This window comes from Tauraco erythrolophus, chromosome 4 (assembly GCF_009769465.1).
Source record: "Tauraco erythrolophus isolate bTauEry1 chromosome 4, bTauEry1.pri, whole genome shotgun sequence".
Taxonomy (NCBI): Eukaryota; Metazoa; Chordata; class Aves; order Musophagiformes; family Musophagidae; genus Tauraco; species Tauraco erythrolophus.
Window position 1 is genome coordinate 86,603,759 of NC_141468.1, and position 27,854 is coordinate 86,631,612.

At 50.5% G+C, this 27,854-nt stretch overlaps 1 protein-coding gene across 1 annotated transcript in view; it reads left to right on the forward strand.

Annotated features, from left to right (window-relative positions):
- The first annotated feature begins 21,920 nt into the window (after nucleotides 1-21,920).
- Nucleotides 21,921-27,854, forward strand: part of B4GALNT3 (beta-1,4-N-acetyl-galactosaminyltransferase 3) — a 65,225-nt gene continuing 59,291 nt past the window's right edge. Inside the window, exon 1 of the mRNA XM_086610652.1 lies at nucleotides 21,921-22,068. Within this exon, the coding sequence (XP_086466778.1) occupies nucleotides 21,921-22,068 (148 nt within the window). The remainder of the gene's footprint in view (nucleotides 22,069-27,854) is intronic.

A 27,854-nucleotide genomic window follows, 5' to 3' on the forward strand; every position in this document is an offset into this window, starting at 1 on the left:
TATCGCTAACGTCCTGACTTTCTGAATTGTCTGATCCTTTAATTAGAGGCACAGGAAGGAATTTCCTTTTCCCTGCGGTCTTTTGCACTGAAATGTATGAGACCGCTTCTCTTGCCTCAGCTCACCACTGTCTCTCAAAGATGTTCCAAAACTTAAACAGCAGGTTGGGTGCTCCTCTAGCATGGACGGAGCTCCGCGGTGCCCGCGTCCCCGCTGGTGTGTCCCTCTGCCTGGGTGCTGCTTCGGAGATCCTAAGGTTGGCATGGTGATGAAAATAAATCTGGTCTTTGCATTTCATCCGTGGTTTTCTGGTTGTTCCTGTGTCCTGCCTGTGCCAGCTCACACAGTTGGCAAGGATATGTTTGCAGCCAGAGGCTTCTTCCGTTGGGAGCTTTGCCATTGGATCACCAGCATTGGAGCAAGCCTTTTGTTAAAATATCTGCCAACAGTGTCAGCTCTCTCTTTGTTCAGCCAGTCTAACAATTACCAGTCTAACCTATTTTGTATGGTGGCCCTGATGTCCTCAGAATGGCTGGGTGTCACGATTTCAACACCGTGTCCATTTTCCAGTGCTTCCTCACCAGAGATCCCCTCTGTTTTCCCCCTGCAGCTCATGATGCAGCTGCAGTGCTGGCTCAGACACAATGAGGGAGACAGAATTCCTCACGAGAGCGCTGGCATCTGAGGGAAAGAACCAACAACAGCAAGAAGAGTAAGCCCTGACCTTTTCCCAAGCACTCTCCCACTCTGTAGTGTAAACAGCTCGAGCTGATTGAAGCACTGGGATATCATGCCGGGTTAAAAACACATTGCTGCTAAAAATGGTTTATGACCTTTTTTATACTTTTGCTTAGTCACTGTGTGTCACCCTCTGGAGAAGGATGGACTTCTCAGAAGGAGTAGTCACATTCTGACATTTCTGTAGCACTGGACACACAAGAAACCTGAAGCAATTTATATTGGTTTTTGAGGAAACCCCAGCCAGCCTGGCTCTGAGGCTGTAGTAACTATTATTGTTACAAATAGAGGAAATAGGAGAAAGTCTGTGGACCATCAGCTTGAAACTACCTTGAAGAGGAACCTTTTGACTTAACAGAACTGCAGGAAGCTACAGTTTTGAGAGCTACATCACACGGGGTGTTTTGATGATAAAGAGGAGTGTAACTTGCCAACAAGTGGGTACCTGAGGGTACACAAGACGGGAAGAGGCAGTTAATAAACTGTCAGGCAGTGGGGAGCAGACCCCTGAAGGCAGTGGAGGAGGTGTTGACAGCAGACAAGGGCAAAACAAGGCATGTTCACAGTATTCCCAAACTATAATACGGTTACGTTTTCTTCTGAGTCTTGTCTACGTGAAACTCTTGCATGTTTCATGGTGTCGATGCAAATGCCTCTTTTGGACACCTATCAGTTGAAATACATTGTATATTGATTTAGCTTAAATCCGTTCCTCACCGCTTCAGTTAGAACAGTAGAAAGCATTTTTCAGAAAAAAAACCACCCATCCTCCCACAGACTCAGCATTAATTTAACAGCATCAGGTTTTGAACTGGTTTAATTAAACTGCAGCTTCCTTGCACAGGCCAGGACTGGTTGCTGTGGAAGCAGAAGCATGTCCGTGTCTTTTGTGTCTTTTCTCAGACTTGTAAAAAGAAACCTTCTGATCATGGACTGCAGAGGTGGATGAATGTGGGACTGGCAGATACTTTACTTGATTTTCTCTGGGTCAAGCTCTGGGAAAAGAGCAGGTACCAAAGCATCAATAATACAAAGACCAGACCTTCTCAGTTGTTTCTGTGGGAAAATGGGCTTTGTAATGAGGGGATAAGCAACCTAAGTTCATTAGGAAGGACACCATAGCCAGCCTCCAAACCCAGCTCATCTACAAATGGAAAATTTCGCATCCCAGACCTACATTCCTGTCCAGTTCTGTTGGTAGGCATGGTTATCACAGGAACGAGGTTTTCCTCTCTTGTGTATGCAGATGGTAGGTTTTCCAAAGCTCCTCACTTTTGAGAACAGTCTGCTATTTTTCTTGCCAAGTGGAGGCTCTTGTCCTCGTGGAAGAATGTTTTCATGCTCCGTTTCAAGTTTCAGCAACCAGCCATGTCTAGTTTTGACAAGAAAAGGGGTGCTTCGAATGCCTGAAGAGTGGAGGCAGGGATATGTTTTCTGTTTGTGAAACACAAAAGTGTTGAAAATATTTTCCTCGTGTTTGAAAAACAAAACAAAATGAAGCACACAGTAAAACCCATGAGTTCATCTTGATAAGGAACAACATGAAAAATACCACTGTAGGACCTCTGCAACTAGAGCTGGATAGAAATTGCTTTATTTATTTTGTATAATTGCTGAACTTGTACACAACGGAGGAGCCAGATGGTTTTAGCTGACTGAGTTACTCAGGTTTTGTGAATACAAGAGCAGAACCTCATGTGGTCTTTCTCTTGCCACATGGCAGGACCCATGGGCAATATGAACGTTTAGTGGGGATGTGGAAGGTCCAGTGATTCCCACAAAAGTTGGGCTTATTTTCCTTCACTAATCCATGGATCTGCAATTATTTTGCTGTGTGCTCCAGGTTTGCTGTAGGGTTGGTCAGATGGCCTTCCACACTCTCAGCATCCGTCATTTCCAGAAGTAATTCAGGGCATGCAGGGAGGAGGCCATGAGCTGAAAATTGTTCTGGCAGGATGCTTCCAGCTATTGTCGTGCCTGGGGACTCTCGCTTGTCCTGTGACCAGAGCATGTCTGTAACCCGAGGATCTGGGATTAGGTGGCCAGATGTGGGTTTCCTAGAAGCCAGGAAAATTAATTTGGCCTGTGTGTGCTCCCAGATGCCCTCCTACGCTAGATGTAACCCAGAAGACCAGACAAAGTGGCTTCTTCATGTCTAAAGTTTGGGAGCAGCTGTATCTGTAGAAGGGCAAAAGACCTTCGTCAGATAGCACGGGCCTGATTTTATGATTTCTTTCTAGAGGTATTACAACCTTCCTCCCCCAAAAAAGGGACATAGTTTGTTAGCAGATATACAATACTTCTCCAAATGCCTTCTTCAGAAGGGCAGGACCATACTGCCCAGGTTTTATTCTCACAAATCCGTTGAATTGATCCGGGCTCAGTTGCTTATTTGGTGCATTGCAGCTGCAGGTTTCCACAGGGAAGAATGATGACAGCAGTACTGACTGTTTAAACAAGTACTTGACCTATTCAAAATGCTAAATGTCAGATAGTGCCTCGTGTTTCTGGGAAGCAGAAAAGTGTCTTTTTTTGTCATATAAAAAGGAGATGCTGAATTACAGGCAGAATAATTTTTCCAGGCTCTTCTGTAGACCGATGGCAATAGAAAGGAATAGACTAATTCCGAATCAAAACCCAGTGGAAGTCAGGCACAAAATTATTTAAATGAATAGATTTCCATGTGAGATGAAAACTAGACTCAAAAAATTCCGGGAAGTTGGATATCCTGACCCCTCGTCCATGCATGATTTATTAGTCCTCTCTGCCTTTCCACTCGTGCTCCTTTTTTGTTAAAGAAACGGGGGGTGGGGATACACACCTATTTATTTAGCAATTTAACCCCTAAAGTTTCCTGGGAAAATATCCTGTAAAAGAGAGGCCTGATGGTGTTGCTTTTTCAAGTCAGGAGCAAGCCCACTGAATTCTGAGACGTTGCAGTAAAATAGAAGCACAGTGTGACTCATTCTTCTCTTTATATTATCTAATCATGATGCATAGGACAGATTTTTTACATAAAAAACTCATTTTTGCGCTCCATTCAAAACCAAACTAAACATCAGTCAGGCTTGTTTTGTAAACTGCTGTGGTGCAAGAGACCCACATACCAGGGAAAGAGTCTTAAGAAGCAGAAGACAGGTCTTTGTGGTTTGTAGAACGTTTGTGAGAAAACAAACATCATAAATACAGACAGAGGCAGCTCTGCACACGCACGCCAGCAGTGTTCGTTGTAACATGGAAGTAAAAAACTTTAAAGCAGCTTTTTCAGGTGGACCGTTAATTTTTCCTAGAGAAACATTAGCACAAGCAAACTTGAACATGTTTTGTGTGTGTTTGTTGTTCTCCCTGTTCTCTACCATGATGTTGGAGTCCCCACTTAACCCCTTTTTTTTTTGGTTATTTCGCCCAGGTTCTTATGTGCTTTTACCATATTTTAGTATCAGGACTACCCAGTCTGTTTTTTAACTAACTTATCATGCCTTGACTAGACACCAACCTGCTGCTTTGTTTTTTCCAGAGGCCCTTTTAAATTATTTCTTCCCAGACAGTTTCTTACTGATGTCCAATGTCTGCAGCACTTCGTTTATCATGGCAAAAACCAAGGCAGACTCATCACGGGATTTTCTTTGCTTTTGATACTGCTAAAATAAGTTAATTTGTACAGTATTGTGATTAGAAAACAATGAAATGCCCCAAACCAAAACCTGCAATGTAAACCACTCCAAACCCAGAAAATTTAATAGTGAACCTTGTACATCTTCAATTGTGTTTCTTGCTTGGGAAAAAATCTTTAGGGAAAACTAGTAGGGAAAACTTTTGGTTGTGAGAATTCATTTTGTTTTCCCAGCCATTGGCACCCTGTACAACTTCTTTTAGAGCTGTTTTTGGGGGCTAGAACTGTATCCATGAGGGCTCCTGCAGAACATTGTATTCCACACGCTTTCCTGGAGCATCTAGGCACCTGTTGTGGTAAAGTGTTCATCTGAAGATGTCTACGTCGTGGTTCCGAGGGCATAGAGAACATAAGGTTTTTCCCAAGTGTATGTTTTCAGCTTGGGATATGCAGAAACAAAATAATTTTTTGAGTTAAGAGTTTAGATGAACAGACAGAAGTCAACATGTTTTACTTTGGAATAACATCATCAGTACCTAGCCATAGGGATTACTTAAGAAATTCCACTCTGGGTTTGGAATACGATGCCTCACATAGCCACTTCCCTCTGTCTGTTTGGCATATAATGAAGGCTTTTATGTATTTTCTTCCTCTTTCTCAGTCATTTATTCAGTGCTTAATGATTCAGAAAAACTTCTGCATTTACTTAAAGACTAAAGCTGTGATTCTGGTGACAAATGCAGAGTTGGTTTAGGTGCTTACACACTCCTTTTATTTTTGAACAGATTTTTCGCCCCAAGCAATGGAGTTAGAGTAAAAAAAAAAAAAAAAGAATATTTTATTTGCCTTCCACATGGACTTATGCTTCTGGTTTTGACATAAAGAGAATCCACTCAGATGTGTGAAGTTATATATTGCCTCCATACCCAAACAGGTTGAAAGCCCCACTGTATCTACGTATGAAAGCATCATTGTAGTAGGCACTGGTAAAACAGAAGGCAAAAAAGGTGCTTTGCTGAGGAGCTTAAATTGGAATTGGGTGACTAAGTGGTGTGCTGGGGAGCTTCAATTGGAATTGGTGACTAACTGGTGTGCAAGACATCATGCACAGATTTGTGGTTTCGACTCTTCTGTCCTTGTGTGGTTTGAAATGTGAATCATTAGGCTGTTTTTGCCGTGCTAATGAAATGGACTCGTTCAAAGACTAATGGAGATAAGAAATTTGTATTTAATGGCCATGGAGGTCCTGGCTTGTGGCACTTTTGTGAGTGTGTTACTTTGTGGTGTGTGTGTACGGGAGCTGCTGCCCCACTCCTGGGTGAGCCGCTCCAGTCTTTGGGAAGGCTGGCACAGGTGCAGCGCCCAGGGATGCTCTATAAAAGGGCTGAGCCGGTGAGCTTGTGCTGGTCGGGGTGAGGAGCCCTGGAAATGGCCACTTCTGGCAGTTAGGCCTTAAAGCTGTGCTTGGCTCCACGCTCTGCCCGTGCAGATGTTGTCCTGAGCACCTTGTCCTCATGCTGCGCTGAGCCCGGGCTCCATATTTCTGTTTTATAATGGGTCCAGCCTGCTGTCTGTATCTTCCCTGGTGCCCCAGAGATTTTGGCAGATTTCTGTGCACTAGAGATATGGAAATTGCAGTCTAAACAAATTTTGGGGAGCAAATGATATCCTGGGGCATCTGCCAGATGAGAAACTTTCCCTTGTTGGAAACGCAGAAGCTGTGCATTTGCCTGTTTTTGGGAGGAGGAAATTGGGAGCTTTCCCAGCCCATACAAGGGGAGGATGTGCTCTATTTTCTTACAGCTCGGAGAGCAAATGATGGTTGGCAAAACCGTTTGCACTTACGGTTTCTTTCTTGGTGTTTGTTCTCTTCCTGCAGGTGACTAGCCAAGTAAGCAGCTCTTGATTCCGTGCTGGGATTTGCCACAGGAAAGGTGAGTGGGATTATTTCCATGTGTTCTCCTAAGGCTTTCTAGCTTAAATGTTTCCATCATTGGAATGATATTTAAACAACCCTGTGACTGCCAGTCCTTTCTAAATTTGTTTAAGAATGGTGATTCTGCCTAATCTTTTATAGAACTGGAGTTTATAGTCCCCAGATGATCTTTGAGTCTTTTGTTGTTGTTATTGAGGTGTTGGGTTTTTTTTGCCTTCGACCAAAAGTACTGAACTAAGAACACCTGCGAACAGGTGCATCCCCTCTATTGGGTCTTGTTTTTTTGTATCGGGTCTTAATTTGGTTTTGTAAATTATGTAATCTGTTCTGTGGGTAATACAACCAATTAATCTGAACAAGAAGGTATCTGCAGAGAGAGAGCTTTTTATGGGGCTGTGTTTTGTGTAGTTGTTCGTGCTGTGAAGACACTGCAATTTTTAGTGGTATCCATGGGATATTGGAGAAAGATCACTTTGGCTTTAAATGGAAATGCTGTCTGATACTCCTTTTTGTTATAAATCTGGGATCTTAAAGGGTTTAGTATTGTATCTGATGTGACATGACACCGGAATCCTAACAATAGTTGATTTCTTTGCTTAATGTGCGACTGATTATTTTGAGTGGAAAAAGTGGAATGTGCAAGGGGTTTTGTCTGAGATGCTCCTTGTCATACACAAAATTCAGGCCTCCTTTGCATGATGTCATGGAAAACTTTCCTTTGTATTTACCAACTGTCTATGGTGTATCAGACAATACCTCCTGATACTCTGTAAAAATCCTTCAGTCCTCACAGGCTTTTTAATCCAGAGCTGCACCAGTAGTCAGAAGGCAGAGCTGGGGAGGTGTTGGGCAATGTCCTTGTGTGATGTAGCCTTTGTCTGCTGTGGGAGTAAAGAATTAAGCTGCTGTTAATTAATTCAAACTTTTCTATATACTTTTTTGAAAGTCTGGTAAAATGAGCACTGATACTGTGCTGCGTGCTTCCCAAAACCCAGAGTACATGGGCCTAACCCATCCTACAGACCTAATTCAGGGTTACGGCGGGCCTGAATTTGAGATGGTCGGAGTGTGATTGGAGCAGATCCAACTGATTTGAGGTGATGGGAGCTCCCATAAGCATGTCTCATGGAAATCTAGTCCAGTTGGACGTGGAGAAATCAGACCTCAGTCTCCCACTGTCCATGGTTTTAAGAGCACTCAATGTTTGAGTATACAACAGTCCTCCCAGTGCAGAGAGTTGTATTTTTATATATTTTTTTTTCTATTACTATCTGGTCTGTGACATCTCAGGTCAGAGTGGTTAGGTGGGGCTCTCAGAGCTGCAGTGCTGTGTTAGATGGACCTTTCAGGCATCACACAAGCTGCTAGAAGATCTTTGGCAACACTGCAAAAGCTTGGCTGAGTGGTCAAAATCCATCTCCCATTGAAGACGATCCAGAGGTGGTGGTGGTTAGTCAACAGGAGCAGAGACAGGTGCTGTTGGGCCTTACGGATGTGTAGTTGACTGATACTTAACGGGGACAGCAAATGTGCCATCTGTGCCCGCTGCAAAAGTAAAGACACTAGTGCTGGTGCCTCAGAATCTGGCATTGTAGTTCACAGACACATGAAGGAAAAATGAACCTGAAAGTCAGGAAGGGGATGGAATTGTGATGAATGAGTGAGTCCCAAACAGAACTCCAATTAAAGTTTACAATTTATTAGGCGAATAAAAGCAAGCAAACAGCGCTGGGTGCGCCGGGAGTCTCTGCTCCACCAAGACGCACACTGTATAGTTCCTATTTCTGGTTTATATTCCTTTTACTAATACATATTCTTAATTATTTCTGAGAAAAGGTGGTCTTATTACAATGGGCTCAGAGAAGTCTTCTCCATAGTCTCCACCCCTAACCCCCCCCAGATGCGCGTGCGCAGTGTCTCCTGGTGGTTGTGAGTAGGGGTCTCAGGGATGAAGGCTGTATGTCTTCCTCGTGATGACTTTTTCACCTCCCCAGAAAACAAGCAAAGTCATCATGACTGTGCTCTGTGAAGTCATCAGGACTGTCCTTGTTCTCCATCTTGGCTCCTGCTTATCTTACACAAGGGTTATGCAACTTACAGATCTATGGCTCGAGCAAACTAATTTAAAAGTGGTTAAGCGAGATTAGAGATTAGAGATTAAGCGTGTACGGGCCCCCAGGCCCCTCTTGTCTAACACCTTGCAACTGGCAGTGAAGCAAAAGAAAAGAAAAAGAAAACCCCAAAACATTAGGTGGCTTTTGCAAGAAGCGAGAACTCTATACATACCATTCTGCTTCCTCTAGGGCTGCGGTTATACAAGAACAGAATGGTTAAAGGTTACACGTACAGAGAAGGTCATATTGCACTGTGCGGCCCTAGCACTGTTTGATATCGCCATGTATCAGGTGAACACATTTCACAATTGGGGCTCCTGGTTAGTAGCATCATGAGGCATTTCGCAGGTTTATGTTTTTTGCATTTCACAGAGATCTTAAACTAAGATAATCGCTTATCTTGAATAGGCACACGCTGCTCCTCGCCACCTATTTGCACATAGAATCATAGAATCACAGAATGGTTTGGGTTGGAAGGGACCTCAAAGACCATCTAGTTCCAACCCCCCTGCCATGGGCAGGGACACCCTGCACTACACCAGGTTGCCCAAAGCCTCGTCCAACCTCGCCTTGAACACTTCCAGGGATGGGGCAGCCACAACTTCTCTGGGCAACCTGTTCCAGTACCTCACCACCCTCAATGTAAAGAATTTCTTTCTTTTATCTAACCTAAATCTGCCCTCTTTCAGTTTAAATCCGTTGCCCCTTGTCCTATCACTACACACCCTTGTACATCACTAGACATCCATTATCCCATATTGACAGGAATCAAATGAACATTTTTCACAGAATGATCTGAGATCACTTCTGGATTCAGGGAAAGGAGGACTAGGCTGGGTGCACCGCTTTCCAGAGCAGGGGTGTTGCAGCTCGGCTCGGCTGCTGCCTTGGGACACTGACCTCACTGGCCATGCCCTCTTTGCCTGAATCTACCGGCGCTCGCCGCCTCAATGCCGTGCTCCTCGCCCGGGCGCCGGGATGAGCACAGTTGGCACAGCCACGTGCCATTGTCTGAGCCCATGCCCGGACAAGCCCGGCCGGCTTCACGGTCTCACTGACTCTCTCTGCAGGAGCTGGTGCTGGTCCTTGGAGTGGGCTCTGCTCCCACCATAGCACATTTTGAGCTGAAAAAGAAGGGTTTCGGCCAAAGCAGGGCTTCATGGAAGGCTCAGAGCTGCCCCCAGTTCTGCCCAGCAGCAGCTCTCACGCTCACCAGTCTGAGCTCTCCCGCCTACGGCAGAGCCAGCACTGGGCCAGAGGGGTCTGTCCGGGCAGCAAACCCGCACCCCGCGGGAACGCGGACGCCGCCTCCGCCCGACCCGCCACGGCGGCGCCCCCTGGCGGCCGCGGAGGGGTTAAAGCCTCGGAGCCTCCGCGCACCCGCCGCGGCACGTGACTGCGCGTGCGGGGCCGCGTTGCGCCTGCGCCGCCCTCAGAGGTTTGGCCGTTCGCGGCCGCCGTCCGGTTCCGTTTCTCTTTGCGCCGTTCGTGCCGCCAGGGGCCTTGGGTGGTGCCGGTCGGTCCCGGCCCGGCTGCCCCGTAGGAGCCGTCGGGCGCGGCCGCGGTTGGGAAGAAGGGGCCGGGAGCGGTGGAGCCGCAGGAGCCAGAGCCGGAGTTGGGGGCCGTGAGCCGAGCAGCGGCCGGGGGCGGCGAAAGGGCCGCGGCCCCGGGGGGGTGTCGGGGCCGGGGCGGAGGCGGGCGGGTCGGTCAGTGCCGGTGCCGTGCGGCCGCGCTGCCGGCGCTCCGCAGAGCAGCGGGCAGAGCCGCGGGGCTCGGGGCGCCGGGGCACAATAAAGCCCGGAGGGCCGGAGCCCGGCGCCCCCCGTCCTCGCCCGAGCCGCCCGCGGCCACACGGGGCCGGGCCCGCCCCGCGGGTGCCCGCGGTCCGTTCCCGAGCAGCGCCCGACACCGCCGGGGCTCCCGGGCCCGGCCCGACATCACACACGGGGCTGGGGGGTCCGGGGCTCCGCAGCAGCGGGGGAGCCGGGTGTTTCCCGGGCCCGAGAGCGGAGCCTGGAGCTGCGTTCCCGGGGCCGGGAAAGGCGCTGGGGCAGAGACTCAGTGCGGGGAGTTTGGGCTCGGAAACAGAGAGCCGGGCGGCTGCTTGGGGGGCCAAACCCAGGGGCTGAGATGAGGTGAGATGCCGGGGGAGCTCCCCATGCCCAGGGACCCCCGGTGTAGCTGTGGTGTCTCCTCCACAAACCCCGCTTTTACAGGGACTGCTCATACGCACCCCAGGCTGTGGGCCAGTGTGCCAGGGCTGCTGGCAGGTGTGCCAAGGGCCCTCTGCAGCTTCTCCATGGCCACAGCTGTGGCTGGCAGCTAGGGCCAGTAGCCCGGGCTCCTCCTGCAGCCCCTCTGCAGTAGGTTTGGAGGCAGGACAGGAGCCCCTCTTGTTGGAGACAGGACTGGGTGTACACGTGGTGTGTAGAGCCCATACGGCCGTGGCTGTTTCATGGTTTGAGCAGGGGTTCATGCCACGGATACAATCAGGAGCTTCCAGGGACCCCCAGCCCCACAGGCTGAGCTGCAGCTGCTGCCCCCAAGGAGAGGACCCCAGAGCGTCAGTGCTGCAACCCCCTAGGAAACTCACCAGGTTCCAGCTGGGCACTCACAGGGGATCCCGCACCAGGGGAGAGGGAAACAGAGCACTGACCCATGGCTGAAAAGGAACAAGGGAAATCCTTGTTCATGGGCATGAGGTGTCCCAGCCCCATTGGGGCACCCCAAACTGGGGTTCGCCCACAGTGCTTGCCTGGACTCCCCTGGAGCCCGTCGTGCCAGAGTCACTGCTCTGTGACATCAGCAGTGCTGGGAGGGTTTCAAAGCCACGCCAGAGGGGCTGGGATGCTGGCAGTACCTCGGCTGTCGGGGTGCCCTTTATCCCTCAGGGACAGCGCGCAGCTCCCACAGAGCAGAGTCCTCGTGCCCAGGGCCGGGCTGTCCTCCGCTTTGCGTCACCGCAGGGTGAACATCGGCCACGTCTCCAGCGAAACTCCACCGCCTCGTCGCGCTGCGGTGCGGAGCGGGCACTGGCACAGAGGGGCACAGTCAATGCGCTGTCGTATGATAAAGATAAAATACTGCGTTAACCCAAAGGAAACTAAAATACATTAAATTACACCCTCAGTCTCATCAGAAACTCCACCACCCATTGCTCTCAGTGTAGTTTTTAGCAGTTCATTGTATCTTTCCATTTTCCCGGAGGCTGATGCATGACAGGGGATGTGACACACCCACTCAGTGCCAGGTTCTTTGGCCCAAGTGTCTATGAGGTGGTTGTGGCAATGAGCCCCGCTGTCTGACTCTGTTCCCTCTGGGGTGCCATGCCACCACAGGACTTGTTTCTTGAGGCCCAGGGACAGTGTTCCAGGCAGCAGCATGGGTCACAGGATATGCTTCCAGCCATCCAGTCATTGCTTCCACCATTATGAGTATGTGTCGCTTGCGTTGGCGCGTTTGTGGGAGTGTGATGTAATCGATCTGCCAGACCACCCCATACTTTTATTTTAACCATCGGCCTCCGTATCGGAAAGGTTTCAACTGCTTGGCTTGCTTGATCGCAGCATGTCTCACACTCATGGATAACCTGTGCAGTAGTGTCCATGTTTAGGTCCACCCCTCAATCACCAGCCCATCTGTATGTGGCATCCCTTTCTTGATGGCCTGAGGCATCATGGGCCCACTGAGCTAAAAATTTTTCACCCTTATGTTGCCAGTCCAGATCCATCTGAGCAACTTCAGTCCTGTCAGCCTGATCCACCTGTTGGTTGTTCTGGTGTTCTTCAGTTGCCCAACTTTTGGGTACATGAGCATCTACATGACGTACCTTCACGAACAGCTTCTCTACCCCTGCAGCAGTGTCTTGCCACAATGGGGCAGCCCAGACAGGCTTGCCTCTGCGCTGCCAGCTGCTCTGCTTTCACTGCTGTAGCCACCCCACAGGGCATTTGCCACCATCCATGTCAGTATAGGGATAGAGCATTGGCCACTTTTCTTGCTCAGCATGTCTAAGGCCAGTTGGATGGCTTTCACCTCTGCAGACTGACTCCATCCACCTTCTCCTTCAGCAGCTTCTGCAACTCATTGCGTAGGACTCCACACAGCAGCTTTCCACCTTCGATGTTTCCCTGCAATGCAGCAAGACCCATTAATGAACAGGGCACATCGCTTTTCACCCTCTGATAGTTCATTATACGGTGGGACCTCTTCAGCATGTGGCACCTCCTTTTCTGGTGACACTTGAAAATCTTTGCCTTCTGGCCAGTTTGTGATCGCTTCCAAAATTGCTGGGTGACTGGGGCCTCCTGTTTGACCCCTTTATGTGATCAGTGCAGCCCACTTACTCCACGCAGCATCAGTTGCATGATGTGTGGAGGAGACCCTCCTGTTGCTCACCAGCCCAGGCTGCAGCTCCAAGGACATGGTTACATCTTCCACAACCAGGAGGAAATGGCCCACCTTTTGTAGGCAGGGTCTAAACCTTAATTAGGAAATCAATTCAATTCAACCCAGCTGGGCAATCTGGGCAATAGCCACGGTTGCAATAGCCATACCCTCCCTTTGAACATCCAGCCCAGCACCGGCAGTCGGGGTGCCAGGAGCAGCTGTGCTCCAGTACCAACCACTTCTGAAGCAGCCCGGACTCCTTCGTATGCTGCCAATGTCTCCTTTTCAGTTGGAGTGTAGCAGGCTTTGGATCTTCTGTATCCTCGACTCTAAAACCCAAGGGGTTGACCTCAAGTCTGCCGTGGTGCTTTCTGCCAGAGGCTCCAGGTCGGGCCTTTCTCCCGGCTGTGGTGTAGAGCACGTTTTTAACATCTTGTCCTGCCCGGACTGTTGAAGGGGGAATGAGTTTTGCTGATCACCCCTTGGCTCTCCAGTTGGCGGATTTTGTAAAAATCTACTCACCTTTTGTAAAAATGAGCTAGAAGTCCCTTCAAGAGGGTCAGAAATGGGGTCAGCCCTTCTATACTGTCTGGTGAGCTGCCCGCTGGAAACAGGAGTGGCATTTTTCCTGGAAGGATCCCCTTCTGTGATTGTTTTATCTTGTGAGTCCTGTACCCATGTCTTTAGGGTCACGGTAGGTTTTCCATCCCACTTCTCCATGTCCTCTCCATGGTTATGCAGGTAAAACCAGAGGTTACCCCATGGTGTGTACCCCTATATTCTCTGTCTTGATCAGGGGAACGCTTACTTCTAGCAGCTGAGATATGGGTCCGTGCAGGTGGAAAGTGGGACATATCCTCTTTGAATTGCTGGAAGTCCTGGGACAGTTTCTCCGCAGCCGCAATGCAGGCCTGTAGGGAGGAAGAGAGACTTCCCTCGTATTGCCAGAGTTGACCAGCCATTCCTGCACCTTTGGTTCCTCGCCTTCTCTCCAGGACATTACTGCCAACAAGCTGGAATACGACACTGGTGCACTCCGTAGAAACTTCCGCCGCATGGACTGATTCCATAGGACTTCATCTGGATCTGTGGGTAACTGCTCGTTATTCAGATGGTTGTAAATCACCTCCAGCACGGCTAACTCCTCGGGTACTGGATACCTCTTTCCATGGTGGTTCACTTGCCTGGGTGACATGTAATATCATCCTTGAAGGGGTACCTTTCCCTCATGCTTGACAGGAGTTGCCTCCAGAGGCTGAGAATTCTTGGGTTTTTTTCAATCGCCTTGTTGATGTCCAGTTCCCTGGACAAGGATCCCAGCTGCCAAGCTTCCCTACCCTCTAATTCCAGGCCATTGGCTCCATTATCTCAGCATCAGAGCAGCCAGGTGACGATGTTCTCATTTGGAAAGTGGCTGAAATCCTTCCACATATCTCATGGCTCACCCAGGGACAGGGGTCGGATGGTTACCGTCTCATGTGTGGGCTCTGCCTCCTCCTCCTCCTGTTCTCGTGGTGGCCCTGGTTCATCTTCATCCCTCACTAAGTGAGCTGATTTCTTTGTGCACCACTCTTGTACGGGGGCAACTGGCACTGCAATGGGTGGGTTCTGCCATCAGACCCAGGGACCTCCTCTCCCCTTTGAGGGTGCTGAGCAGTGTCAGACAAGGCAGCTCGGCAGGCATGGGCCAGGCCCCAGCACACCACACTGATCTGGGTCTCCCAGGGATTGCCAGGGTGGCAGCACGCTTTTCCCAAACATTCTGTTAGTTTTTCAGGATTCTGCACTTGTTCAGAGGTGAAGTTCCGGAACGCTGGAGGTACCAACCATCTTGGGCATTTGCCCATGCTCTCCCACACACCCTGCCACTCATAACTATCCAGCGTTGGGGCGGATCTCGGTGTGATATTTTTAAATAGTTGTTTAACTATTTAACTATTTATGACAGAGCTGGCGGATGTCATTGCCAAACCCCTGTCCATTATCTTTGGGCAGTCTTGGCTCACTGGGGAAGTTCCGCTGGACTGGAGGCTGGTGGGTGTTACCCCCATTTACAAAAAAGGGCGGAAGGAGGATCCGGGGAACTACAGGCCTGTCAGCTTGACCTCGGTGATGGGCAAAGTCATGGAACAGGTTATCTTGAGTGCTATTAATGAGCACATACAGGTTAGCCGGGTGATCAGGCCCAGTCAACATGGGTTTATGAAAGGCAGGTCTTGCCAATCAAACCTGATCACCTTCTATGATGGGGTGACCCGCCTGGTTGACGAGGGAAGGGCTGTGGATGTAGTTTTCCTAGACCTCAGTAAAGCCTTTGATACAGTTTCTCATAGTGTTCTGGTTGCAAAACTGGTAACTGCTGGCCTGGACAGGCACACCCTCCTTTGGGTTAAAAACTGGCTGGATGGCCGGGCCCAAAGAGTGGTGGTAAATGGGGCTAAATCCGGCTGGAGGCCGGTCACCAGTGGGGTTCCCCAGAGCTCAGTGCTGGGTCCAGTTCTGTTTAACATCTTTATCAATGACCTGGATGAGGGAATTGAATGTACCCTCAGTAAGTTTGCGGACGACACCAAGCTGGGAGGCTGTGTCGATCTGCTCGAGGGTAGGGAGGCCCTTCAGAAGGATTTGAACAGACTGGATCGTTGGGCTGAGGCCAATGGCATGAGCTTTAATAAGGCCAAGTGCAGAGTCCTTCACTTGGAGTGTAAAAACCCCAAGCATCGCTACAGGCTCGGGGAAGAGTGGCTGGAGAGCTGCCTGGCGGAGAAGGACCTGGGGGTGTTGGTTGACTACTGGCTTGATATGAGCCAGCAGTGTGCCCAGGTGGCCAAAAAGGCCAATGGGATACTGGCGTGTATCAAGAATAGTGTGACCAGCAGGAGCAGGGAAGTGATCCTGCCCCTGTACTCGGCACTGGTGAGGCCGCACCTGGAATATTGTGCCCAGTTTTGGGCCCCTCGCTTTAAGAGAGATATTGAGCTCCTGGAGCGAGTCCAAAGAAGGGCGACTAAACTGGTCAAGGGTCTGGAAAATAAAACTTATGAGGAGCGGCTGAGGGAGTTGGGGCTGTTTAGCCTGGAGAAGAGGAGGCTGAGGGGAGACCTGATTACAGCCTACAAATACTTGAGAAAAGATGGTGGGGAGGTGGGGGAAGGGCTCTTTACATTAGTGATGGGTGATAGAACAAGAGGAAATGGGTATAAGCTTAGTCAGGGGAGATTCAGGTTGGATGTTAGGAAGTATTTCTTCTCTGAAAGGGTTGTCAGCCACTGGAATAGGCTGCCCAGCGAGGTGGTTGAGTCCCCATCCCTGGATGTGTTTAAGAATAGGGTGGATGATCTACTTAGCAAAATGGTTTAATGGGGATTAGGGATGGTTGGACTCGATGATCTCTAAGGTCTTTTCCAACCTAGAAATCTATGAAACCCCAAACAAGACCTGAAATACCTTCGGCAGACAGAGCATTAACACCATGCTGGCTAGGACACTCCTAGAGTATTGAAAACCCTCAAAGACCATCGTAATTAGCCTGAAGGAGAAGGGCAATGGCTTTAAACTGAAAGAGGGGAGATTTCCATTAGATCTAAGGAAGAAATTCTTCCCTCTGAGGGTGGTGAGGCACTGGAACAGGTTGCCCAGAGAAGCTGTGGTTGCCCCATCCCTGGAAGTGTTCAAGGCCAGGTTGGATGAGGCTTTGAGCAACCTGGTGTAGTGGAGGGTGTCCCTGCCCATGGCAGGGGGGTTGGAACTGGATGATCTTTGAGGTCCCTTCCAACCCAAATCATTCCATGATTCTAAGAACCGGGGGAAGGGACCCTCCCCTGCTTTTCCCAAAGACTGGGCGCGGTTACCGGCAAATTCCGGGAGGTGGCGCCGGAGTTGCGGGTCTGACGCCACTGCCACGTAACACCGTCTAACATCGACTTACGATGCCGTAACAGCACAAGGAGAGCCCGGACCCCTCTCCCACGGTGATGAACAGTGAATCCATAGGGCACGTAAACATCTATATAGCACAGCCATGCGAGCAACCGGAACAACACTATGACCAATTAACTCATACAATAAAGACGTAGAATGAATTTGGTTTCCAACACGCTCTAGTCAGTAGTCAGATTTTGTTGTTAGCCCAACCCTTCGTGCCCCACGTTGGGCACCAAAAAGGACTGTCGTGGTTGAGCCCAGCGGCAGCTCAGCAGCCACCACGCGGCTGCTCGCTCACTCCTCCTCCTCGGTGGGATGGGAGGAGAAAATTGGAAGAAAAAGAGTAAAACAAATGGGTGGGGATAATGGCCAATACAACACCCTTACTAAGAATGGTCTGGGAAGAGGTAAAAGGAAGTTGATGCAGGTATTAGAAACAGATTGTTAACTTTCCAAAGCTGCAGACATCAAATGAAAAAAGTATCACAAACCCTGGGAGATCAAAGATTATATACAAGAAAAAACAATTAGACAGAAAAGAACTTGAGAAGGAAAAGAATTCAAACACGTGTTTTCAAGCATTTGTTTCCAACATGTTGCATCTTCAAACACATCGAGAGAAGGCATGTTGCTGGAGATCTGTAGGGCTGTGGCTTGTAGGCTATCCAGGAGACATTCAGAAGATAAGGCCACAGCAGAGAAGCTAAATTAATCCCTCATATCAGGACTGAATGACTAAGAACTTGGTAGACCTTCCATTTCAGGGCAGTTTCTTGCAAGAAGCTGCATGAACTGCAAGACCTATGACCGGAGTTACAAAATGGATGTAGTAACAAATTCTAAGAGACATTAGGTGTGAGATAGCTGGATTAATAATGCCGTTTTTCTAATACCACCCTTAAAGTTATCTTTGCACCTCAGGACTAGAACGTGACAGATCTAATGTGAACAAAAAATGAAAAATAAAAAAGTTCTAGAGGAGATCTGCGAACTTCAGGCCTGCTGTCCTGACCACACAGTCACAGAATCATTTAGGTTGGAAGTGACCTTTTCAGATCACCTAGTCCAACTTCCTTGCTCCAGTGGCGTCAGCTACAGCAGGTTGCCCAGACCCGTGCACGGACAGGTTTTGAATATCTCCTAGGATGAAGACTCTACAACCTCATGCGTTAGGAATTATTCAGAAGGGGAACGAACAAAAATCAGAGGTGTTTTGTCTGCCGCATGGTTTTATAAGTCCATGATTCGCCTCTACCTTCAGTGGTGCGTGCAGTTCTACTACCCCTATTTCCAAAAGCATATAGGAAAAGGTTTGGAGAAGGGAAGCAGAAAATGACGGTGTAGACTAGAGTTCTGCAGTATGGAAAGGAGATGACTAAGAAGAGACCATGTCAGAGTTATATAAAGCCCTGAGTGTCATGGAGATCTTGGCTAGGCCTTGGCTGCTTACTGTCTCTTTCAGGGAACATCAGCTGAAGCTAATAGGAGGACGTGGTGGTGAAAGCTAGGGACGGTTGGGTATCTTTGGTGCAGAGCTGGTAATTACTATTAAAATTAAAATTACACAAGAAGAAAGAAGGGTAGGAGCAAGTGGCAGATAATTGACCCTTTGGGGAGCCTACAGAGAAAGGATGTTGGCACAGAGCTAAAAGTAATTTGCTGAACAGAGAAACAGTTGTTAGATAACTAGAAACAAAAGCGTAATGAGAAGAGGCAGGGATGCACAGAGACGGAGCTAGAGAGGGGAGCCGGGAGGAACAGGAGATGCGAGTCCTTAAGTGCTGCACTCATATCAAAGGCCGCTTTTATCATGAGGAAACGCAGCCAAAATAGAAAACAAACAAAAGCCCAAACAAAGCAGAAAGTACTCCAGTTGGCTCATCTGGCAAATAGTCCGTTTCTTTGAAGCGGGTGTTCCGGGTAGGCTGGGAGAGGCGGCTCCTGAAGGGAGCAGCGATCTCTCCGATGGTCGAGCATGGTCCCCGAGTCATCTAAATATGACGCAGACCCTGTTCCTGCATCACCTGCTCCCAGCTCACCTGCTCCCTCTTTCCCTAATGGGCTTGACCCCAGCGTACGGGATCATTCCAAGCTGTGGTTTCCACCACTGCCATATTGCACCCGGCGGAGATGAGGGATGTGGAGGTCTGGGCATGCGCTTGTGTGACTTGGGATGCTTGAGAAATCAGGAATACAGGAGTGCTGGTAGACTTGGGATAAAAACATTAGTGTGAGGTGTTTTAAAAGCATCACTGGAAGCGATAATCTTACTCCTGGGCATCAGCACTTTCTGCAGTAAGTGGTGGAGAATAAGTTACTTTAAATACAGTGTAGGGCTGTTCAAGTTCCTCGTTTCATTAGTTGTTACACATCCAGGTTCATTTTGCGCCTTAATGTTGTTCCATTGTAGCTATATTGTAACAGCATTCCATGCTTACTTCCTTAGGCTTTTTCTCCAGAGACAAGAGCTTTTCTGTATCCTCATTGTAGCATAGTTCTATCAGCAAAAAGATTCTCTACACGTCAGCAAGACTACTGTTACCTTATAATTTCACTTTCCCCCTCCCCTTCATTTTAGAACCATTTAGTTTTCACAGAATCACAGAACCACAGAATGGGTTGGGTTGGAAGGGACCTCAAAGATCAGCCAGTTCCAACCCCCCTGCCGTGGGCAGGGACACCCTCCACTACACCAGGTTGCCCAAAGCCCCATCCAACCTGGCCTGGAACACTTCCAGGGATGGGGCAGCCAAAACTTCTCTGGGCAACCTGCTCCAGTGCCTCACCACCCTCAATAAGAGAGAAAAAGGTGCATGCTCATTTTAACAGGGAACAAAGTTTCAACAAAATGCAGTTGTCATTTTTCAAATGTAAGGTTGTTCATTTAAGAACTGCAGACAACTTCCTGCTAAGAATACATCCTTCAATTCTCATGTTTTTAAACGGGAGGTAAAGTTTAATTCAGATCTGTATCTATTACACACTTTTCCTAGTGTTTTCTCTCTCTTTTTTTGAACCGCCATGAAAAAACTTGGTTTATTTCTCTTAACGCTGGTAAAAAATCCAAACCCACACATCACCAAAAAAACTTCCAACAGTGAGTGTGGTGCCCTTATTTGGGGTTTCTGCCTTGCAATGACTGAACTGGCGCACAGCTTCAGGTTTCTAGTTGGTGGGTGCTGGTGGTGACCGGGCTATCGGCGGCCCTTTTGGCTTGTGCCGGAGGAAGCGGCGCTGCCTTTCAATCTTGGACGGGTGCCACGTGCCACTGCGGCCTCCGCAAGCCTCACACCCTCCCAAGTCGCAGAATGGACCTTGTCCCAGGGGGGCAGGGGCACCCCAGGGCAGAGCTGCTCACCAGCCTCCCCCACCGCAGGATTTGTTTCTGTCTTGAGGAATGTCATGTCTTTCCACTTCCACAATGAGGTGTAAAACTCTCTGGAAGTGCTTTCCCGAAACGAGAAATCTCTCCAACACAGAGCTGAAGGGAGATGGCTCCGAAACCTTTGTGAGACTTTCAGAAAAAGGAAATCTATTGTCCGTCTGTCCGTCCCAATGTCTGACAGGTAATAGCAGGGTCTCTAGGTGCTGCCTCGACATTGGGAACATGGTATTTAGCACTTGATGCCAGGGACTACGGATGCAGCTTCTGCCTCCAACCAGTGCAACGCTTGGGGTGCCAGCACCCTGCCAACGTCAGCCCATCCCTGCTGGGACTCACACCGCTCTTCCGTGGCCTTCGTGCCATTTCGAAGGCCTGTTGCACATTTTCTAAGGCTAAATAATAGCGAGCGTCCTATTGCCCAGCCTCCCACCTCAGAAGGCTGCTGTGAAAGGAAGCTGGACCCTGAAAAAAAGGTCCACTGCATTTTAAAAATTAACTTCAGCCTGAGGGTTTCCCTTCACGCTTGCACACAGCAGAGCTGAAGGGAAACGGTCAGTGCCAATGACCCAACACCCCCACCATGCACGTTTGGAAAGAGGTTATTCCGGACTAGCTCCCCAGGTGGATGCATTATGTGCATCTCAGTCAGCATCTTCCAGTTTAGTTTTCACCCTGGAGGAAGCTGGTTTGCATCCTCTGAGCCCACTCGGTGATGTGAACCAAACCAACAGCACGGGGCAAGGGGGGACGGGTGGGAGAGTCACTTCAAAACCGCGCTGGAGATGTGAAATGAGACACTGGGCACAGTGCTGGTCTTTGTGTGGGGCCTCCAACCTGCCCGTGGTGGGTCTGGAGGGCGTAAAAGCAGATTTGGAGACTTCGCCAGCCGTGTTCCTCCCGACGGAGCACTTCCCGGTAAATACACTTGTTGCACCAGGTGAGAGACACTTTAAAACGGATTCAGTGGAGCGTACATGTGTGAATTCCATCGCTTCGCTCCGTGCGGAGGAGTCACCGCCTCCCCTCCTTTCGCCGGAGGGATCCCCCAGCGCTCCCACCAGCACGAAAACCAGCTGCGAGGAGGATCCGGGGCCGTGGGAGCCTGCCCGCCTCCTCTGCCGCTGCCGAACCGGCAGCTTTCACAGAATCACAGAATCCCAGAACGTCAGGGATTGGAAGGGACCTCAAAGCATCATCTAGTCCAATCCCCCTGCCGCAGCAGGACCACCTACATCAGGTCACACCAGAACGCGTCCAGGCGGGTTTAGAACATCTCCAGAGAAGGAGACTCCACAACCTCTCCGGGCAGCCTGTTCCAGTGTTCTGTTCCCCTTACTGGGAAGAAGTTCTTCTTCATGTTTAAGCGGAACCTCCTATGTTCCAGCTTAGATCCATTTCCCCTTGTCTTATCGTTGGACGCCACTGAGAAGAGCCTCGGCGGGAGCGGGGACCTCCGGCAGCGCTGACCCCGCGGGACCCCCGCAGCCCGGGCGCCGACGGCTCCGCTCCCGGCACCCGCCATCCCCTGGAGCGGCCGGGGCGGGGGCTGGGGGGGCGGATGGCGGGGAGGGGGATGGCGGAGCCCCCGGCTCGGCCCCCGCGGGGCGGAGGCAGGTGCGGGGGGCGGTGGCGGAGCCCGGCCGGGAGCTGCCCCCCCCCGCGGGGGCGCGGCGCCGCCCCGCACCTGGGCCCGCCCCGCGGAGGAGGGGGGGTCCGAGGCCGCGGTGCCGCGCCGCGCCGTGCCGTGCCGTGCCGGGGCGGCGGCGGGAGCATGCCCCGGGGCGGCGGCGGCGGCGGGGGCCGGGCGCCGTGAGCGGCGCCATGCGGGGCTGGCTGCTGGCGCGGCTGCGGCGGCGGCGGCGGCTGCTGCGGCTGCTGGTGGCCCTGGGCGCGCTGGCCCTGGGGCTCTGGGCCGTTTACCTGGAGCTGGTGGCGACCGGCGGCGGCGGCGGGGCTCCCCCAGACCGCGGTGAGTTGCCCCGCGGGGCGGCAGGGAAGAGGGGCGGGGGGGGATACGGGGCAGGGAGGGTCCCGTCCGGTTTCTCGCAGGCCGGCCCGCTCCTCGGCTCTCCCGGTGGTCCCGTCCCGCTCGGTCCTGTTTCCAGGCCGGCCGGGGTTGCGGGGGGGTGAGCGCAGCGGCGGGAGCTGCTTCCCGGGGAGCCCTCCGGGACGGCGGTGGGTTTTGTCTCCCGGGAAGGAGACGGGTGTTGGTGGGGGGGGGTGGGTTTCACTTTTCTGCCTTTGGCCCGTCGGCTCTCGCCCTCCTTTCCGCCAGGAGAGCTGTCAAAATGTGATCTTGCTGGAAGTGCAGAGCCCGGAATCACGGCGTCGAGGTGGCTCTTGTTCTCGGTGCTCCGGTGCTAACCTGGAAGGCGGCAAAGATGCTTTGGATATTGCTTTGATGAGAGGTGAAGTGTATGCAAAGGCAGAGGGAATGCGTACCCTGGAGATGCGCGCCGCTCGCCTGCTAGCAGGTTCATTTTGGGCAAACTCTTGAGGAGTGCAGCAGAACTGATAGTAAGTGCAGTGAGCAGGTTGTTGTTTTTTTTTTCCCCCTGAAGTAGAAGGAAACAGTTATTTCTATCAGTGTCATGTGGGGTTTTGTGCTTCGCTTCTTTTGTTACAAGAAAGTTTTGAATGGCCCAAGGTTTTGTAAAAGCCTATGATGGTGTTGCTGCTGTTCTTGAAAATAATATCAGTGCTCGGTGCCAATCTAATTTGGTAGTAGTTTTTCAAATACGTGTGAGCATTTAACTGTTAATACTTTTCAGCATCTTGGTCCTGTCATTACACAGTATAAAACCTCTGATTCTTGCTCCCATGAGTTAGGCTCTTGAAGCTTTCGGAGCTCCATGAACATTTACTCCCACAAAGTCCATTACAGGACTTCAGCGTGTCCGTTTGTTCCGTATTATATGTGACCGTAAGGCTAAACCCACATATTTATTGTTCTGACAGTGTAAGAGATCTGATTTCTTTGGCTAGGATAAATCCTCTAGTTATAATCTGCTTTTTGTGCCTGGTGGAATTAGTTGGGAGGCGAGAAGATGGGTTGCACTATGAGTCTACTTTGTGTTGCATCTTTCACGCAATCTTGCTGTACACCACTTTGCCAATACCCTCCGAAGATCTTTAGAGAAGACCTTAGAGGTATGTAGAGGACTTGTGTGGTGCAGCAAGGGAGAAAAAAAAACAAAACAAAACCACACTTGGAGACATTTAAAACAGTGGTTATAAGGAGAGAGGGGCTGAGTCAGGTGTTTGGAGCTGACGATCCTCTCCCTGCCAGCAATGCAGAGGGAGAGGGAGGGGATGGGAGAAACGGAGAGCACGAGGGCAGAAGAGATGTGCAGAAGCAAGCAACTTTTCTTTTGAATTGGGTTCTTCCTCTTTGCTTTTAGACAGAGTTATTTTTACATCTCTGTTATAAAAGTCATTCTGTTTCAAGACTGAGGCTGGAAACAGTGACATGACTACAGTCACTCCCAGCTAAAACAGAAGATGAGGAAAATAATTGCATTATATTAAAGTTCAATTATATAAAAGTCCAGATTTTCCCCAGTCCACCAGAGACATTGCCGCTCGGTGCACGGCATCATGTTTTCCCGGCCTCGCGGCGAGGGTGCTGGAACCTGCTAACAGGAGGAAGGTTAATCTGTGACCCTCCCCACCCTTCCTTTTGCCCCAGTAGCTCTAAGAGCGTGTTTTGTTTTAAGAGAAATCAGAAGTCGGTGCGAAAGATAAATAGTATTTGTTTCCTTTTGGCCGTTAGGACCAAGTAATGTTTTCTTCTCTGAGGACTGGGGCGGCTGCGTTTGTGACTCCACATGGTGACTCTTTCCTGAGATCCCAGAGAGCTGCTGTCGGAGGCAGTGACTCTCAGAGCAATTAATACTTTTTCCCCTCTCTCTTCTGCATTGTTTTCCGTCACATGTCCCACGTGGGAACCCTACTGTAAGTCACGCTTGGGACCAGCTGAGAGCTTCCACCTCGACTTCTCTGATGCAACAGCCTCCTCAGTTATTGCTGATCACACACAAAGGCTGTTCACTGGGTAATTTTTCTGGGCAAAAGCCTAAGAGTCTCCCTCCACTGGGGCTGAAAAGCCAAAGAGCTACTGAGGTTGGAAGGAGGCCTACCGGAGATCACTGTTTCCATCTCCCATGTCCATAACAGAGCTTTCTTCTTACCTCCCTAAAAGACATTCCAGAACAGCCTGTGTATGGAAGATCAAGTATGTTTTCTCTTTCCAGAGATGTGAGCCCTGCTCTTGCAAGGCTGTAAGGAGTCACAGGAAATATTCCCTTTCCTTTCAGCCGTGTGTGGGATGGAGCACGAGCCACTGATGGTCCCCATGCCGCCCCTGCTCCTGGGTCCGTGCCTTACAGCAAGTCTTCAGGCATGGTGGATCCTCTCCAGCTTTATGCTCCTCTCCTCCTCTTTCCCCCACCAGATCAGTGCGTGGTGGAGGTGACAAATGTCAGACGGCCTGAGTGTGGGTGTTTGAGTAAGTGATGCTTAAAAATTGAGGCCCTGACCGTCCTCCCTCGATGTATCTGCAGCTCTACTATACAACACAGTTAAACATATAAATAAGTTTGGAGGGAAATGCCATAATCATCGGTACCCGTTGGCTTCCTGGCACTGCGTCACCATGTGCTGGGAGAGGCTCTGGCCGTGAGGTTCACCTTGTTGTACCGTTGAAGTCAAAGGTTGAGGGACCAGCCTGAGGTGCAGAATTTGTGCTCGGTACACCCCGTGGGCACTGTGGGATTCACGTGTGCTTGAGTTGATCTGGGCTCTCTTCTAGCTGTCGGGAGGTTTGGGTTGGGCTGGACAGGGATGGATGGTAGTATGGGCTCTCATGAGTGACAGCTTTCCTTTGAAGGCGATGCTGAAATGAGCACTCAGTCTGGTAAAAAAAATTCCTTTTTTTTTTTTCTTGTGATGTAACTGCATCAAGGTATTCCTACTGTCGTGGTTTTAGGCTGATCCAGCAACTAAAACTCACACAGTCTCTCCTTCTCCAATAAAGTAGAGAGGAGAGAAAAAAAAAAAACAAAAGGACTGAGGGTTGAGGCAAGAACAGAGGGAGCACCCACCAACCATGGTCCTGGGCAAAACAGGCAGCGCTTTTCTCAAAGCAAAACAGTTTATTAATGATTACTTAGAAGGACAAAGGGAAATAAAAACCGATTACTTGAGAGGACAGAAAGAAACAAAACCAGATCTTAAAACCGACACCTTCCCCTCCCCACCTTCCTTTTCCTCCCGGCTCTACCTCCTCCCCCCAGCAGCACAGGGGGCAGGGACTGGGGGAGTGCAGGTCAGTTCATTCCGTGCTGTTACTGCTGCTTCTTTCTTAAAGGAGAAGGAGTCCTTACACCCTTTTCCCCTGCTCCAATGGATCCCCTACCCACGAGGAAAAATCCACAAATTTCTCCAACGTGAGTCCAGCCCACTGGAAACAATCCTTCCCCACAGATTGCTCCGGTGTGGGCTATACCACAGTCTCGGGTACTTAGGGAGCTGTAGCCACTCGCTCCGGCGTGGGTCGTCACGAAGACTCCAGATGCCTTTCTGCCTTGCCGTGCCCCCAACACGACCATCCTCGCTCGGGCTCAGGCATCTTCTCCCCACGGGCTGCGAGTGGGTCGCTGCTCCACCGAGGCCGTCCTGGTTGCAGGGGGGCCGCCTGCTATCTCACCACCAGCCGCAGGGGAAACTCGGCTCCGGCACACCTCCTCCCGCTCCATCCTCACTGACCTGCTGTCGATGCAGCTGTTTCTCTCAGATCTCAGTCCTCTCTGGGTGAACTCAGCCCAGTGGGCACCCTGGGAGTGGGGTGCCCCCGAGTTCCCCAGCTGGCTCTGCCGCCGCCATTCTCCGTGGGCGGCGCCGGCCCGACGCAGGCAGCCGCCCGGCCGGGAGCCAGGGAGCGGGGGCAGTGCCCTCCTCCCTTCTCTGGTCGATCCTGGGCGAAGCACCTTTTCCGGTTCCCTTGTCCTGACTTAAATAGGGCAATTCGCAGAGGCGCCCTATTGGCTCAACCCCGAGGGGGATGGCAGTCTGATCCGGTGGCCAGAACTAAGCCTAACCCGGATCCAAAACCGGGGAGGTCGCAGGGAGCAAAATCCCTCTCCTGCCACCAGAACCACCCCCCCCTCCACATCAAACCATGACACCTACATATTCTTCCCAGAGAGCCTTGTTGGCAGGACTCTTGTCTCTCAGGGGCAGGAGGATGTTCCTGTTCCTGTTGTTGTGGGACTTGCCTTTTTTTTTTTAAATTATTTTTTTTTAATTGAGCATATTTGGCTGGTCTGCTGCCCCACAGGTATTTATAGGAATCTTAAACATGTTTACAGCTGAGTGGAGAAAAACAAGCGGACTGGTGTGAGCTGAAGATGGGCACAACTCTCCTCACGTGAAACATGGCCTGTTGTCATCCAAAACAAGTTGTAACAGGCAGGACACTACCTCCCTGCCAAGAAACGCGAGGAGCTGGAGACAGTCTGTTTACTCCTGCTGCTGACAGGCGCTAACCTTTGTGGAGAGGGCTCTCCAGCAGAAACGTTTTTCTCATCTTTACTAGCTGCTGCACAGCACACTTTGCTCCCGCAGGTGAATGCTGGAGATGGGGAAACTTTCTTATTCCGAGGGTGAATGAGGGTGTTGGGGAAGGAGAAAATGCCAGTGAAGCAGAGAGCAGCCAAGTCTGGAGAGCGAGTCCCGCACCCCACCTTTACTGCCGGAACACTGTTGGCTTGGCGGCATGGTTGGGAAGAGCAGGGACAGGTCTTCTTCAGGGAAGACCCTCACCCCAAGACGCTGCCTCTTCCCGCAGCTGCTGCAATGCTCCATTTCGATGAAAAATGCCCATTTTCCCTGCCCATGGCAGGGGGGTTGGAACTAGATGGCCTTTGAGGTCCCTTCCAACCCAAACCATTCCATGATTCTGTGAAAAGACTGGTGGGACCTCCGCTGCTCCCTCTGTTTTCCTCTGCTGTGCCTGTCAGCGCCTCGTCTCACCTGCCCGTGCAGGAAGGTGTGATCCCAAGGGAGCAAGGCTGGCATTGGCAAGCCGTGCTTGCGAGCAAGGAGGATGTGCAACGATCCCCCTTTGCTTTAAAACCTTGCGTCAACGCACTACAAGCAAATCCCGATCCCTGAAGAAAGTCGGAGGAGAGGTCATTCCCGGCCTTACTGGTCAGGCTTTGGTTTTTCTGCTGCAGTGACCATGGTATCTTGGGAGACTGTAAATCACTTGCCCTGATTTCCTTTGTTGCAGGTGTGAGCGACACACTGAGCCAGGCACAAGCAGGGTGTGCAGGATCAGATTAGATTTCTGGGAGGTGCAGCTTGCAGGAGCAAGGGATCGAGGTGCCCTTTAACCTGCCTCTCCTGGATGCTTCAACCTACCCCTGTTCCTCCTTTGTTGTTGCATAGAATCATAGAATCATAGAATCGTTAGGGCTGGAAGGGACCTTCAAAGGTCATCTAGTCCAACCCCCCTGCAAGGAACAGGGATATCTCCAACTAGATCAGGTTGCTCAGGGCCTCATCCAACCTGGCCTTGAATGTCTCCAGGGATGGAGCATCCACCACCTCTCTGGGCAACCTGTTCCAGTGTTCTACAACTCTTATGGTAAAAAATTTTTTCCTAATATCCAACCTGAATCTACCTCCCTCTATTTTAAAACCATTACCCCTTGTCCTATCACAACTGGCCCTCCTGAACAGCCTCTCCCCATC